This window comes from Pygoscelis adeliae, unplaced genomic scaffold (assembly GCF_000699105.1).
Source record: "Pygoscelis adeliae isolate BGI_AS28 unplaced genomic scaffold, ASM69910v1 Scaffold230, whole genome shotgun sequence".
Classification (NCBI taxonomy): Eukaryota; Metazoa; Chordata; class Aves; order Sphenisciformes; family Spheniscidae; genus Pygoscelis; species Pygoscelis adeliae.
The window spans coordinates 117738-133462 of NW_008823914.1; the positions used below are offsets into that span (position 1 = coordinate 117738).

The 15725-nt window shown below is 50.1% G+C and overlaps 1 protein-coding gene across 1 annotated transcript in view; it reads left to right on the forward strand.

The window, feature by feature from the left end:
- The window catches only part of GPR144 (G protein-coupled receptor 144), a 26605-nt gene that overhangs the window by 3220 nt on the left and 7660 nt on the right, over positions 1-15725 (forward strand). The window contains exons 5-19 of the mRNA XM_009318793.1: positions 1-83; positions 562-647; positions 1045-1329; positions 2635-2746; positions 3140-3289; positions 3600-3720; positions 4542-4647; positions 4927-4982; positions 6103-6229; positions 6342-6445; positions 7072-7174; positions 7793-7946; positions 8731-8864; positions 9502-9617; positions 11306-11426. The exon at positions 1-83 is cut by the window's left edge and continues 12 nt beyond it. Coding sequence (XP_009317068.1) covers positions 1-83; positions 562-647; positions 1045-1329; positions 2635-2746; positions 3140-3289; positions 3600-3720; positions 4542-4647; positions 4927-4982; positions 6103-6229; positions 6342-6445; positions 7072-7174; positions 7793-7946; positions 8731-8864; positions 9502-9617; positions 11306-11426 — 1858 coding nt within the window. The remainder of the gene's footprint in view (positions 84-561; positions 648-1044; positions 1330-2634; positions 2747-3139; positions 3290-3599; positions 3721-4541; positions 4648-4926; positions 4983-6102; positions 6230-6341; positions 6446-7071; positions 7175-7792; positions 7947-8730; positions 8865-9501; positions 9618-11305; positions 11427-15725) is intronic.

Below are 15725 nucleotides of genomic sequence, written 5' to 3' on the forward strand. Positions count from 1 at the left end.
CCGAGTTTTTGAAGTTGGCAGCAGTGGATTCAGTTATGCGTCTTGTTTGCAGTCTTTGCCTTTTATCTGTCGCTACAGAAAGGGTACAACATTTGTTATTTATTTATTCATTACTTCCACGGAGGTCCTAGCTAGAATGATGGCCAGTGGTGGGGAGGCCTAGTGTCTGCTCTGAAGATATAGTATGCAAAACCTGCTGTAGCTGTGACTTTGCTTTACTTGCATGCACTCTGACAGGTTATTTTGCTATTCTCCAGTTAAGCAGTGCTTGTACACATTACATGGCTTCTGGATGCAATGCTGTAGAGTGCTTCCCAATCCAGGCATCTCCAGACTCGTTGGCCAGGGGGACATGGGGAGGAGGCAGAAAATAAGTGTTAGCCTGTTCCTCCAGATGGGATCTTGTACTAGAAATAAAATACGGCTGTGAAGTCTCCTTGTCCTGACTGTTCTACAAACTTACCCAGCATCTGAGGACCATTCCCCAGGCTTTGAACATGGCATGTGCTAACCATGCTCCTAGACACCACAGCAATGGTTATGCTTTTCTTTTATTCTCAGATGCATACTGGCAACTGAAAAAAGCTCAGCTGGAATCCAGCCATTCACTTATCAGCCGTGTGAATATGCTTGCAGAGAGGACTGTGGTGAGTCCTGCAGCCCCAGCAGTGGCAGCTGACACCAGGAGCAGGCAGGAGCTGTTGGGGTGGTCTTGCTGGCACCTGCTGTGTTTGAGGTCACTTTGGCAGAAGTTATGCCTATGGCCTCTTCAGAGCTGCTGTCGGAGAGTGTGACCAATACAGCTGTAACTCATGCTGTGATCAAACAAGCAAAGTGTGGCCTCATGTTGACTCCTCTCACTGAGGCTGAGGGGCTGGACAAGAGAGTTCAAAATGTCGAGGCAGATCTCCTTCCCCTAAGATATGTCTGGTTGGCCTTGCAGATGTTCTCACACCAGCGAGGGCATGCAGGGCATTGCCAAGGCATAGCTGATGATCAGGCAGAATCAGGGCTGTGCACTGAACTAAAACATCTTTTCCATAGCAGATTCCTGAGAACATCTTCACAAGTGATGTCCAAGACATGAACCTCTCTGTTGCTCTTGGTGCTCTTGATGTCTTGGCAACTGTTCTGAGGAAAAGAGAGACACCCGTGCTGGAGTCGTCTGACCTCCTTGCGGTGCTTCAATTACTAAAGCAAGTTTCTGATGTGGAAGTCCAGGAGGGAGAGGAGCTGGAGATGTTGGAGCCGTTGGGCCAGTATTACGTGGAAGTGACCGAGTTAATCTTGGGAGAGCAGAATATTGAAACGTGGTCATCAGTCAGCCAGGTAATGGTGTCACTAGCAGTCTGGCTGCTGTGTGCCACATCTGTTCATCTTGTGTGTGCAGCTCCTCGGCCTGCTGTATGACCACAGGCTGAGGACCTGTCCTTGCATGGTCACATGTAGCTTTTCTGGCCGTATTCAGAAGCATGGGCATGGAGCGTCTTTGCTAGCTCAGATAAGGACCAGCTGCCTTCCTGTTGCCTCATTTGTTGGAGGTGCAAACAAGTTCTTCTGCAAACAAGCGCAGTCAAGTGGTGCCTTCCTTGCAAACCCCTCCAGTGGTTGTCTCAGCTCTCTTCAGGCTTCTCCACTTTGTCAGCCTGGATTTACAGGATTACACACAATATGCAGATTCCCGGTGCTTTGTAGATTCCTTGCTCCCACACCCTGCTGTCTCTGGCAGGGCAATGCCCTTCGCTTTATAGTTTGTTATATTTTCTGTGGGTGGGCTGCCAAGGAGCTATCTGTCATCAGCCCCCACGCTGTTCAAAACACCGTCAGGCTTTGTGTGAGGGATTTCCATCATCCCACCCCCATCAAGATTTTCTCCTTTGGCTTCTTCCCTTCTCATGCGGGTCTTTTGTGTCTGTTGTATGGTCTGCACTCTCCACCTGTCTCTGGGAAATGTATGACAGCGTCTGGCCTGGCCAGTGCTCCAGGAAGCAAGCCAGGGACCTCCAGAGACTAAAGGATGATGAATAGTTCAAGTTTACCTCATCGCTTAGAGTTGCTTAGGTCTCCGTGGCCACAATTACTCACAACTTCTCGATAGTGGCATAAAACCAGCTCTGGCCCAGTTTAGCTGGTGCAGAAGATGTATCTGCTGAGGGAGAAAGGGTTTGAGTTTGTGTACTACAGGGGTGGCACTTGTGCTGCCCGACACATGCAGGACCTTGAGCAGCGGGGCCAGTCACCTGCTAACCTTCTGGCAGTGAAGTTTATTTCTGGGTGAAACCTCTTCCAGGAAGAGAGGATGGTTGTTCTACACCTTTGCAAAAAATCAGGAGTCAGGTCTAAAAAGTAAGTAATTTCTTTACAGAAGCTTATTTAGTTATTTATTTCCATGCTGGTTTAATGGCTTTTTATAAAGACCAGCAAGTTTCCCTCATTGCCAGTCTTGTCTCCATTGCTGAAGGAACTGAGAACATCCTTTACTGAACAAATCAAAGAAAAGCAAAGCAAAAGCCTTGAGTCCCAACTTCGCTTTTTCTGCCAAGGACCAAGCATTTAAGAAAACTCTTGTGAGCTGTGGGAAGTGTGAACTGGTGATGCAGGTGCTGATTTCCATTGCTCTCTCTGTGTTTGCAGGTTATCAGAGGGCCCATGGCTATTGTTAAGCTCTGCAACAGAATGGTGTCACACTTAGCCCCACTGCTGACTGCAGGGAGGACGAAGGTCACCATCCAGCACAGGAGTGTCGGTGAGTGGCACTGGCAGAGCTCGGGGAGGGCATCTCACCGGGACCCAGCTCAGTCATCCCGTCTGGTTTCCAGTCCAAGTCCACTCCTGGCACCTCTCCTCCTGTGGCTCATCTCTTGCTAACCCTGTGGCTTTCTCCCCATTTCCTTCGTGCGGAAGTGTCACAGTGTGAAAGGCTCCTCTCACACTGTCAGTTGTAAGAGGATTGTAAGAAACACTTGGGCACAGGAGACAAACTGAGCCCAGATACACATGGTTTGCACTGAAAGGGATCTGTCTGCTGCTGCTGTGAGTCTTGGCTGGGGTTATAACGTCCTTGTGGTACTTTGCTGTAGCAGTAGCTCTGGAGGAAGGCTGAACCCTGGTTCTGTAACTGATTTTACCCGTGCCACAGGGATGGAGGTCAGGAAGCTGGAACTAAGCAGGCAGGAACTGGGCAGGCAGGAGCTGAGCAGTGAGGTGTACCTGGTCCAGAGCCCTGAGAAAGGCAGGCACGACCTCATTGAAGTTCCTGCAGAAGAAGTGCAAAGACTGAAAGCCAGAGGTAGGTTATGACGCCTGTGCTTCCCTGGGTCTCCCCATGGCACTTCTGCAGCATCTTCCTTAATGGCAGGAACTCGTTACCCTGCACACATGCAGTCTGGAGAAGTGTGGGGAGGAGATGCCCTTGGTGAAAGGGAGATGGGCTGTGGGGGAGAGATTATCTACAGCCTCTCTACAGACACAGCTTGGAGCTGTGGGTGCCCTGGACCCCCAGTATCACACCCCCAGATTAAGGCAGCGGTGCTGAAGCATGGGCTGCTCAGAGCTACCCTGTGTGCTTGCACCCGTCCTGCCATGCTCTATCCCTCCAGGTCTTCACAGGGTCACGGTGAAAAACATGTGGTTCGGCTACGGCTCCCTGCAGCGCTGCCTGTCCGGCGCTGGCAGCAGTGCTGTCTTCCAGGATGTGGCTGCCTCAGATGGAGGACAGAAGTGAGTGAAACAGAAACCCCCCTGCACCCCAGGGCTGCCCCCTTAGCACCACAGGAGAATTCATTTCCAAGTCTGTGTTGAATCTCTCAGTGCCTCTATTTTGGGGTCACCTCCACCCTGCTCCATCCCATCCCGTTTGTCCTTGTCCCTGCTTTCTCCAATGTGTGTGTGGTGACCGGACAACGGAAGGGGCTCCGGAGTCAGTGCTTTGTGGAGGCAGAGGCCCTTGGCACACCTCAGCCTGGGCTGTGCGATGGGGCTGCCTGTGTGCCGTGATGCACCGCAGTGTGTCTTCTGCGTGCCTCTGGTTCCCCTGAGGCTGTCTGCTCTGCTGGGGTGGGTTAGGGACAGAGCCTGTGGGGCTGCTGCAAGGTCTGCTCCGGCTGGGGCAGAAGCTGCTGGAGCCAGGGTGCCTCTGCAGATGGTGGCTCCCAGAGAGGGGCAGGAGGCAGAGCCCTGCAGCTCTCCGGGGAGCGCTCTGAACACTAGGTGGGGATGGCAGCCCGCACATCCCACCGCACACAACGCTCCTTCACTGGACCTTTGGCTCCACCATTGCGCTGCTCAGCTGCCAGCCACTTAGGATGCTCCAGTGCCTCATCTGTACGGTCACCTGCAGTTACGGGGCGAGTGGTGGTGGTTTCTGCTTGCCAGGTAACCCGAGGTACTTTCTGCCCTGTGCCCAGGCCCTTTGCTGGTGGCACTGAAGCACTCCAGAAGTGGCTCCGGATCTCTCCAGCTGTCTTGTATAATGTGAGATCCTGTTTTCTGAGCTTGTCTTGTGGTTCCTGTGCCGGTGAACGGCATGCTTTCCCTGACAGGTACCTGAGCACCACGGTGGGCACTGCTGTGATCTCATCCGCTCTGCTCAGCGACTACCAGGAGATTAGCACGTCTGTGCGCTACCGCCTGCAGCACCGCGTCCAGGTACCCTGAGGAGGGGCTGTGCTTCCCAGCCGCCTCCCCACCAGCAGCATCGCGCAGCCTGACCCAGCAGGCTGTGCCCAGCCTTGGCTCAAGGCCACCAGAGCTCTTGGACTTAGGGGTGTCCCATGCCCAGGTCTCTCACCTTGACTCCTGTTTCCCTGGGGAGGTGTTTGTCCTGTGCTGAACAGACCTTGTTGCAGCCTAGTGAGTGAACTGCATCGGGCTGCATACAGTATGTGCATGGCTGTGTAATCTCTTCTTCTCCGTCTCTGCCTGCAGGACCTGCCCAATAAGCCGGTGGGGCCCATCTGTGCCTTCTGGAACTTCAGCCTCAGGTGCCTTGTTTCAGTTCGGGTCCCCAGATTTATGAGCTTTTTTTTCCACTGGAAAACCGAACATAACAATATAAATGTAATGGTAAGAGTAGGGATCTGTAATTCTTTGCCTGCTTTGCATGCTGGCATCCTCTATCTGCTGGAGTAGAGCGCTCTCCTGGGAAGATTTCCTTTGGAAAAGTCACTCACAAGCAAGTGACCTTTAATGAGGTATATACAACTAAAATGGAAAGCCCTAGTTAATTATGATTGTTGCCTGCAACAAAGAAGTCCAAGATATATAGCCCAACAGACATGCAGGACTCCCAGCCTCATAAATACTGCTTGCCATTGAGATGTGTTTTTGGGGAATGTCACTGCAGTGAGAGCACTGAGACTGTGATATATTATGGATTGGTAATTAAGTCATTCAAGTGCAAAAAACTCCGTAGGGTCCCTGTTTTGTAACAGGTATGGATCAGTTTGGGGAAGGTGGGAAGAGGGTGTTTTTGGAAGCAGACGGTTGCTGCACAAACAGTTCCACCAACCCTGCTCTGAATTTGATCTTCCCTTGGTACTGGGGCAGGCTCAGAGGGGCAGTGCTGCCAGTGAGGTCAGAGCTGATGCGGTGCAGCCTTGGTCCCTGCACAGAGAATTCAGATCTGGAGCTTTGCTGGCTGCCCGGGCAGCAGAGAGCAGCTGGCTGGCTGGAGACAGGCTGGCTTGTCCTGGAAATCAAGAGCCTGGTGGAACTGCACCGGGTACATGGCAGGCCAGGCTGATGCAGAGGGTTAGACGTGTCTGGTCCAGTGATGCTCTTGGTGAATGTGCTGTAAAAGGAGCTCTTCCCAGAGCCGTGCAATTACTGAGTTCTGTTTAAAGCAGTGAAGGCTGAACTGTGCTTTTTAATACACACATTGACACTAGACCTGTTTTCTTGTGCGTGCCTGACGGGTAAGGGAAATCTGCTGAGACACAGGATGAGCCAAAGGGAAGTCCATATGGAGACCTGTCTCTGATATCCTTTTCCTCATTTCAACTCTGCTTCTTCTGGGAGAATGAAATTCCCTTAGCGCCTTGGCTTTCTGTTGAAGTGGATGGTAATTTCCATGTGTTTTCTCTGTTTTTTGCTGCATGTTAGCCCAGATGCTGGTGGGATGTGGTCCACAGCCGGCTGCTCTGTGGTAACATCTCTCCCAGACTCCACTGCCTGTTTTTGCAACCACACCACGAATTTTGCTGTGCTGCTGCAGGTGTACGAGATGCAGGTAAGCGAGGAGCCTTTCTCTGCTGGTCTGTGGAGTGGATGCCAGACCAGCGAGCAGTCTGTGGTTAATCTGTGGGGTTTTTGTGTCTTCTGTTATTTCATGGTTGGAGCAGAGGACCACCAAGGAGGAGCTCACACTGCAGACCTTGACTTTTATTGGATGTGGAGTTTCCTTCTGTGCCTTGATAGTTACCTTCATTTTATTCTTGGCAGTTGGGTAAGAAAAGTCCAGACACTTGTAGCCTTCTCTGTATTAAAATTTTGCTTGCTATTTTGCTTCAGAACAAGTATACAAACAAGGTATCCTTTGTCAGTGCGGGGCGATGCAGGTATGCGGGGCGAGGCTGGGGAGCTGCACTGGTGGTCGGCAGCAGAGGGGAGGGAGGGGAGCGGTTGTTGTTGGCTAGGGAGGGGGTGCAGAGCTGGTTGTTTCTGTGGAAATGCTTATATGAGCTGTGCACACACCTGAGTGCTCGTGGAAAGATTTTTATCAATGACAATGTTTACCATAAAAGCTGCTCTGCTAGAGTTAATTTTTATAAAATAAATGGAGCAAAGACTATTTCTTCAATTGTAAACCCTTCTGTGTCACTTGGCAAGCACAGAGACCTGCCTTGTGAGCACGGCAGTGGCTCCCTCCACCTCCTCCTCGCAGCTGTACCTGAGCGCATCCGCAGCACCAAGTGCTTGCACAGCAGGGCAGTCCCTTGCCTCTTTGGACTGTCATCTTTGCAGCAAGTAGCAGGTCACCCAGGCAGGTCTGCACAGCCCAGCAAGGACTAGTGAGAACATGTGCACCCTTTCATTTGACTGCAGCTGAGGGTTTCCTCTCTCCTTCCTCAGTGTCCCCAAGAGTGAACGAACAACTGTGCACAAGAACCTGATCTTTGCATTAGCTGCAGCAGAAGCTCTGCTCATGTTCAGTGAATTGGCCAAGACCAACCAGGTAAGCTCTCTAGAAAGTGTCCTGTTTGGCCAGCAGCACCAGGCCTGCTCAAACATTATTGTCAGAACAAACAGAATAGAACTGTAATCACTTTTATTAATGTTTCGTTAATTAACTGTAATTTGCTCTAGGAAAGAGTTGTGTCTCTGTGTCTGGAGATACGGATATATACATCGTGCAATCCCTTGGGAAAATTCACCTCTTTCTTCTGACAGTTTGTTTCTGAAAAAATCCTTGAGGAAATTTAAGTAGTTATAAACCAGCAACATACAGTTCTGTCCCTTTCTGTGTCCTCTTCCACATCCCGGGGCTGGATCAAGTAGCTCTGAGATGAGAGACCTGCAAAGAAAGTCCAAGAACTGCAGGAAAAGATGCTATCAGTTCCTTCTTCTGTGGTTTGAGGTGGTCGCACAGATGAAATGAGTGTGAGCTGCAGCAGTTGGACTATTCATGTGTTGCAATTTTAAGAACTCTTCCTGGTGCTTGTGGATGTTTAAAGACATTTCTGCACATTCTGCAGCGTAATTTGCAGGTTTCTCTCTTCTTCCTGACCACACACACTCAGAAGCTCCCAGAGGACTCCCTCGTGAAATGGCGTGTGATTTCTCTTCTCTCCAGGTGGTGTGTTTCACGGTCACTGCCTTCCTTCATCTCTTCTTCATGGCAGCCTTTTCATGGATGCTGGTAGAGGGGCTTCTCCTGTGGAGCAAAGTGGTAGCAGTCAACATGAGTGAAGACAGGAGAATGAAGTTCTACTATGTGACAGGCTGGGGTATCTACAGACTCCTCTGTGTTGGGTGCTCAGAAAAATCTGTTATTTTTTTGTCTAGCAAAAGTTTCAATAGGAGAGATTCCTGAACGTTTGGTTTGATTCAATATGAGAGCCAGGTACCACTGTTCTGCCAAGGCTTTCTTACCTTTATGTGTCAGATTGGCCAGTCTTAGAATATAAGTTAAAAAGCATTTCTGTTATTTTTCTAAATCCAAGAGTTCAATACAAAAAAATGGAGGAGGAAGTTTATGGTAAGTTCTTGTTCTTGGAGAGCATTTCTGCTGTCTGATAGTAATTAAAATTTAAATATGTTCCTGACTAAGCACTCTTTATTCTGTGTGAGCCCTTTAGGGACAGAATTTATTTGAATAAGCAGAGTTTCATATCAAAGAGGAGCCTCTTCAGGTCAGTGCTCCTTGCAAAACACACATCTAGTTGGACATTGGGCAACCGGTTCAAATATTTTGGATTGTTTTATGTCTTTGATTGTCCATTTTGTTAAAAAAGCAATCTGAGGAGTAAATTGCTTTGATCAGAACTCAGGACTTGGAATGCTTTATACCTAGGAGAATGATGCTGACAGCGTATAAATCTGGTCTTGCAGAGCCGGGACAGATTTCAGCTGCAGTAAATTGATGTTGCTCATGGGGTTTCTGAGGCTAAGCTGGCTCACGCTGGAGCGTGTCTGGTCAGGGGGGTTTTGAAGCAATTGTCTAGAGCACAGCTGACCCGAATGGGTCATCTCTGCTTTTCCTGGGGTTTAATCTGCGCTTTTTTTCTGCAGGCCTTCCAGTCGTTATTGTGGGTGTGACCCTTGCAACTTCCTTTAACAAGTATGTGGCAGACAACCATTGCTGGCTGAACGTTCAGACCAACGTCATCTGGGCCTTTGTTGGGCCTGTTCTCTTCATCCTGGCCGTAAGTGCCAAAGTCTGCCGGGAAGGTGTGATTCCTTCGTGTCTGGTTTTAGGAAAGCATTGCAGAGTCAGGGGTGTCAGCACTGCTCTAGCTAAGGTGCTTGCTCGCAGGGCTCATAGTGCCTGCTGCTTTTATAGGACAATTTTTGTTATGCTTTATATGTACTTTCACAAGACAAATAAGACTCTTTAACCAAAGCAGCTTTTTGATAGAAAAAAGTGCTTTAAGAAAATTTTGCTGACCAGTTCTTGTATTGGCTGTTAAATTAGGAATGTAGATAAATGTGACATTGCCTTAACTAAAGGTCTGATTTTAATATGGGAACATCTACGTCCTTGAAGTAGTATCAGTATCATTATACAACAACATAGCAGCAGAAAAAGGTGCAATGTTTAAGGGGTCCAAAGTAGACACTAAAAAGGGAAGACATTCTGTAGGAGAAGTTTTGAGGTAAGTTTTATAGATTTCATGCTTGTGTGGATAGCTCTACGAAGTATTTTACTCACTGCTTTCTCAGGAGTGATACATTCCTCCCCAAGTTCTGACACTTAGTTATTGAGTCTCCAGCAGAAAAGGCTCACCCCACTGGAGCTGAGATTATAGAAGGTTGCTGGGTCCAATGGCTCTTCTCTGACAGGTGAACACCTTCGTGCTGTTCCGGGTGGTGATGGTGACTGTGTCCAGTGCTCGCAGGAGATCAAAGATGCTGACCCCCAACAGCAGCCTGGAGAACCAGATTGGAATACAGATATGGTGAGCAGGGAAGGGGCTGGTTTTCCCAGCCGTGGCTGCTCTGGATAGGAAATGGTGGAATTCTGTTAAGCTGAGAGTCTTTGCCTTGGCGAAGTGAAAGACCATGAGTTGGGGTAGTCAGGGCAGAAACGATTTTCTCCTCCAGGGTAACTGTGCATCACCCAAAGGTAGTCTGTCTGCTCTAATGTCTATGCCACTGAGAAGCCCAGCCAGCAGTTTCAGCCTGGGGAACCCGGTGCTGGACTCCATCTGTACTCGCATTCCGAAATCTCGACACTTTGGGACAGGAGACTCTTGGCAGTGCCTGCTGAAATCAAAGCTACCCTGGGCCTGTTGGCATCACCAGGAGCAGCACTTTGGGTCTGGGAATGGCTTGTGTCTCCATCGCCTACAGTGGTGTTAGCGTGTGTGGGAACGCGGGTGACACTGCCGAACCCACTGCCGAGCTGTCTGCCCCTTCGCTATCATTAGCCCACCGTGCTGCTAAGCAGCTTGCTGGCAGGCATGCAGACGTCCTGTAAAACATCACCGCAGGGAAGTGAGGTAGCAGCTTGGGGTGTTTCAAGGAACCCAGGGACCCAACTGGGTGCCCAGTTTCCATGGAATTTTATAGAGCTCTGAGCCGCAGTAGCAGCTCCTCTCCGCTTCGCAGAACATTGCAGTTTGAAGGGGTCATAACTGAATTTGTCTCACACCTATCCCATGCTTAGCACTTGTGTGTGCCCCTCAGCAGGATGCCAGCTGTAGAGAGTGCAGGGGTTTTGGCTATTTATCATTATAAAAAGCATTTTCTATATGAGTTTGGGACTTGGTGGATTGAAAATAACGCTGGTGGGGATTACATATATGGGGAAAGAGGCGGTGTGGACTTCTGTAATCAGTCAATATAGAGAGACCTCTAAAAAATTGCTGCTTGAGTCATTACTTTATCATCCTCTGTGAATCTTTATTGTTGTTAGCTGGCGCCGGATACCCCTGCTAGACACGCATTGTTCCCCTGTATCATAAATAAATTTTCCCAAATTTACAGAAGCACAAAGATAGGGCATTGCTGGAGGGCAGGGTGACATCCATATGCTAATAAAACAAATACAGAAGCCCTCCTTGTAGCAGCAACTGGGGGGAAAATAGCTGTTTTCTCATGGCTGATGACGTCAAAGAGCTCCCTTCTTGCTAACTCTCAGTGGTAAATAAAGGGCAGGGCTGGCACACTGGGGGCTGGGAGGTGAAATATTTGGGTTTTCCCCTCTTAACTAATTTTGTTTGCAAAGGAATTTGTTCCATAGCTACCATCTTGGGTGCCTCTTGGTGGACACATCATCTGAAAGGCACTTGCTGGGGGAGGAGAGCTGTCTCCAGCACGGAGACAAGGGAAGTTTCTTCTAAACTGCAAGATACAGGCCAGGGTGCTCCTGAATCTGTGGAGCTCTTTCAGGGCAGATCCACTCAGTGCTCTGTAACCTAGTGCAGATGCCCCAGGCAGATCATGGCGAGACCCTGGGCAGGGTTTGCAGAGCCAGGAAGGACACTTGGCAGGCTGGGGGACTTTGCCAGGACACCCTGGGCTCGGGGACGTGGGGCATGACAGAGACCCCCATGGAGAGCTGGTGGCTGGGAGGTGGGTGCCAGTACACAGTGTTTCAGCTTTGAAATGCGCCGAGGTAACCCTGAGCTCTCCTTCCTGACAGGGCCACAGCCAAGCCCATCCTGGTGCTGCTGCCTGTGCTGGGGCTGACCTGGGTGTGTGGGGTCCTTGTCCACCTCAGCATCATTTGGGCCTATGTCTTCATCGTGCTGAACTCCCTCCAGGTGAGTCCTGTACCAGATGGATCCTCACATCACAGCCAAGCAGGTATCTGCAGTTTCTTGTGCTTCAGTGTACTCTGCCTCTCCTAATAGTTGGGGACCTTCGTCAGCTCTGAAGCCCAGCCCAGCTTTCCCAAGCCACTGTGCTGTTTTGTCTGAGGAAACTAAGTTCATGCTCCCAAGATAGGAAATGCAGCTCTGGAGACCTTATTCATCTCACGGCCCTTCAGCACCAGTCTCTGGGGTGTCCTACTGGTGCCACAGCTTTCCAGTTCAAATCCTGTTTCTCATGTTAGATTTCCTGGCATTAGCATGGTTTCAAAATGACACTTACAAACTGACATGCTTGTAGGGAACTTCATTAAAGTTTTGATTTGGTCATTTAATGGATAATTAAAATGTTAACTGTCCAGTTTAATGGGGCAGACATCCCACCTGCTATTTGCATCAGTGAAATGAGCCTCATTCCTACAGGGTAGGGATGGGCCGCGTGTGCCAGCATCACTGTTAGAACAGGGCTGTTCGTGGAGAGTGTCTCGAAGGTCACATCCAGCCATAGTGTGTTTGATTGCTGCTTAGATGGTGTGTGTTCTAGGATGAGTGTTTTCCATCTGGTTCATGTCCAGACATACTTAGAGGTTGTGGCCCAAGAACTGTACAGGCAGAACCACCTTCCCTTTGCCTGGAGGTCAGCTTTATTTCAGGGAGACAAGAAGAATTAAGAATCAAGGACTGAAAATCTTTACCCTTAAAATCCGTATTGTCTGCAGCCATGCAGCTGCTCCCCAGGGATGCTCCCAGTGCCCCGTGAGAGCTGCACTGCAATCTGATGGGATGCAGGAGTGTTAGGTGGAACAGATTGCGATGTGGGCTGGTGATCAGAGCTTTGCACGGGGAGGCTGGAAGCGTGTGTGCTGTTTCTAGGTCTGGCTTGCAAGACCTTGGGTGAGTCATGTCATCTCCTTCAGCCTCTTCATTCCTCTTTAGGTAGCATCATCTGGCTATCTTTTTAAGCCTATTTGCTTGTCTTGGAGTCTTCCAGGGCCATGGCTGTGACTACCATACTTCAGAGTCATGTTGTTAATATGTTAGTATTAATAGGGATCTCTATAGAGCCAAAAGTAACCCTGGTGTGTAAAGGTAAAGCAATACTTAATATTTGCTTCTAAGTTTACTGATTTCATCAAAAGAGTTTAAAACTTTAACCAGCCTGTATGTGGTTAAGAGAGCAAAGCAAATTGTATTAGTCACAGCAGCCAGGAGCGCTCAGTTCTGCACTGAGCTAGGACTGTTCCCAGGACCTCGGGATATCTAAAACTCAGGAACACATGGTGACAAAAAGTCCCAGAACATGTGCTTGCCACCTGCGATTCAAAGCATCAGCCCCCTTGTTGGCAGAAGCTTTCCAAACCTCGAGAGAAAGCAGCTATAGATGGAGCTAGAGAAGCACTGAACACCACTGCTCCTGACGTGCAGGAGAGAATGGTCGCAAGGCGGACGGTGGAGCTCTCTGCAGACAGGCAGTTACTGACAGCAGGGAGCCAGCCGGGGGGAACAGGCACGGACTCAGTCCAACCCCTGGGGCTAAGACTATGCCAGCACAAATAGCACCTGGGGGTACCCACACAGTCAGTCCTGGCCCTTTGCACTGGATATTCACAGACATATTTTTCAGAGTCCCTTGCCCAGTGCTTGAGGACAAATCCTACTCCAGGGGATCCCAGTCAAGAGAGCAACTGGGTGCTACCCTCCAAACCATCAGGATCAAAAGAGTTCTCCACCCCCATCTCCCTTTTTTCTTTGGATTCAGTAGAAATTGGCTCCTGCTGTAGCTTTCACTTATGGAGCAGCAGAGTTCGCAGTGCTTCCCTCTGGCATACTTGGCCCGTTTCAGTGTAGCATTGGCCCAGCTCTCCAAGGGTGAAATGCAGGCGTTATCACCACGTGCACAAGATGGGTGGTTGCTCCAAGGCATGTTCTGCCTGTGGCTGGCGCTGGTCCAGCAGCCGAGTGCTGCTCACGCACATCCGTCGGCTCTCAGATGGGGATGTTCCAAGGCCAGACAAGGGCCGCCTCTCCGCATCTCCGCTATTAAGTATATCAGAAGGGTAGCAGGAGGCCTGTCCTAACCGTAATTAAATATAGCATCAGTTCTCCTTTCCTCCTCATGCTGTGCTTAGGTTATTGAGCAGAAGAGAACTCCAGGCTCAGGGCTGTGAAGGGATGAGGTGAGCAGAGCTGAGAACAGCACCAGCATCTTTTCATTCACAGGAAAAAAAACATTTCTCAGCTTGGGTGAGCTCCGTCAAGACCAGTAGAGAGGCAGATCGGAGCACAGCATCCCAGCACCATCCTGGCAGTCTTCCTCTGCCTTGCTTCAGTGTTTGTGCTGTAAAAACATAAGCACGTGTATCACACCAGAGTGGTCCTGCTGAGGACCTCAAGCTTGGTTAGCCTTCAGGAGAGCTGCTTTCCAGTAGCACTCAGGGCTGCTCTTCCCTCTGCAACCCAGCACTGGCAGGGGAAATGCCATGACAAATTCCCTGGTTCAGTGACTGCTAGTACCCCTTGATTGTGGCCTGACAACGTCAGGGCCCAGACTACATCCTCCAGGGCTCACTCAGCCTTTTATTCATCACTGATGCCAGCAGAGGGGCTGTGGGGTGCTGGCTGTGGTAACGTGGATGCTGGGCATATGGGTTTTTTTTTCCTGAAATGAATAAATGTGTCCTCTGGATGATACATCTCCTGAGACTTTCTCTCACAAGCCATGACATCTGCCTTAGGTGAGATAGGAACTGACGTGTTTGCTGGATCAGGATTTGTTTTCTTCCCTTGCTTTCTAAGTTATTATTTCTAAGTTATTTGTTTTTCTTCTTTCTCCTAAAGCTCAGTAGGAGCCATGGCTGTTGTATGGACAGATAGCCGAGGGTTTGCCTGTGGATATGCTGTGATTGTTTGCCTCTGTCCCTTGATTGCCAAGTTCAGGTCAATTTGCAGATTACCCTAGAAGTGAAATTGTGATGCTGGTGGGAAGCTGTGGAGTTGAGAGAAAGCAGGGATAAAACCATCCCATTTCAGCCCCTTTGCTGACTGTCTTATGGATCGCCTTGGAATTTCCTTTAAGGCCAGTGTGCTTCTTCATGCGCAAGTCTTGTGCAGGGAAGTTTTGCTGCTGTGGTTGTTTGTTTGTTTGACTGCTTTCTGTTTATCTGCGGAAACTGAAGCCTGTCTTCAAGGTTACTCTGTGCGTTGACACCAAACATGACAACTCCTTCTCCAGCCAGGCAACACAGGAATTCAGCCTAGTGACTGAAAAGCAACACGGAGCGGTGCTGCGCCAGAGGTGGCTGTGGTGGCTGGCTTGCAGGTTGGCGAGCAGGCGGCAGCACCTTCCCTCCAGCCCACAATTTCAGAAGTAGCAGCACCAACACCCTGCCAAGCTCCCAATGCTGGGCAGAGGTGCCTGCTGTTAAGAAACAGTGTAGGTAAAACCTGCTGGCTTCATTTGAACTTGTAGAGCTGGAAGGATGGTCCTGAGGCTGGCTCAGGGCAGGGACTTAAAGAGCCACTCACCCATCTCCAGTGACAGGGGAGCAGGAGACGGCATTGCTCCCAGGTGGGGTGTGTGCAGAGGGACACAGGGACACCAGGCAGGAGCATCCATCCCGCTCTGTGGGCTGCAGCATGTGCTGTGCTCTCACCTGTGGCCACCCAGCGCCTGCCCCGAGAGCTATGGATCTCCTTCCGCCCGCCGCTGCAGCTGGGACTCCTCTCTTTCCTTGCTCTCCTCCCAGCCGACCTCGCCGCTCCCCCCCTTCCCTGCGCTCATCCAGAATGATTATTTCAAGGAAGACCTGCCTTGGCAGCCTGACCAGAAATCTGGTCTGGGGGAGTGACCAGCATTGCTGGCTGAAGGACAGGTCATGGCACGGCGCCAGGGTACTGCTACCATTACGCCTGCCAAGAGCTCGCAGATGAAGAGCAAGGCTCATTGAAGACAAGATGGATTACTTTTCTTGCTGCAGCTGATTTATCTAGCTGCGATAACAAACACCCCACAGATATAACATAAATCTGGTGGGCCAGATAGGGCTGCCTTAAGGCCAAAATCGTTGGTCTGGAGCTGTAATTAGCCCCAGGCTGTGGCCTCCAGGCGATGCTCGCTCCGGCCCTGCCCCAGGCACTTTCCCACAGCACATCCCGCACTGGCCCTGGGCACGTAGCTGTGGCCGAGCATTTGGTTGTGGCAGAGTGTGTCATTGCTTGCTGGTCCTTGGTGTGTGCATGCCACAGCACCAG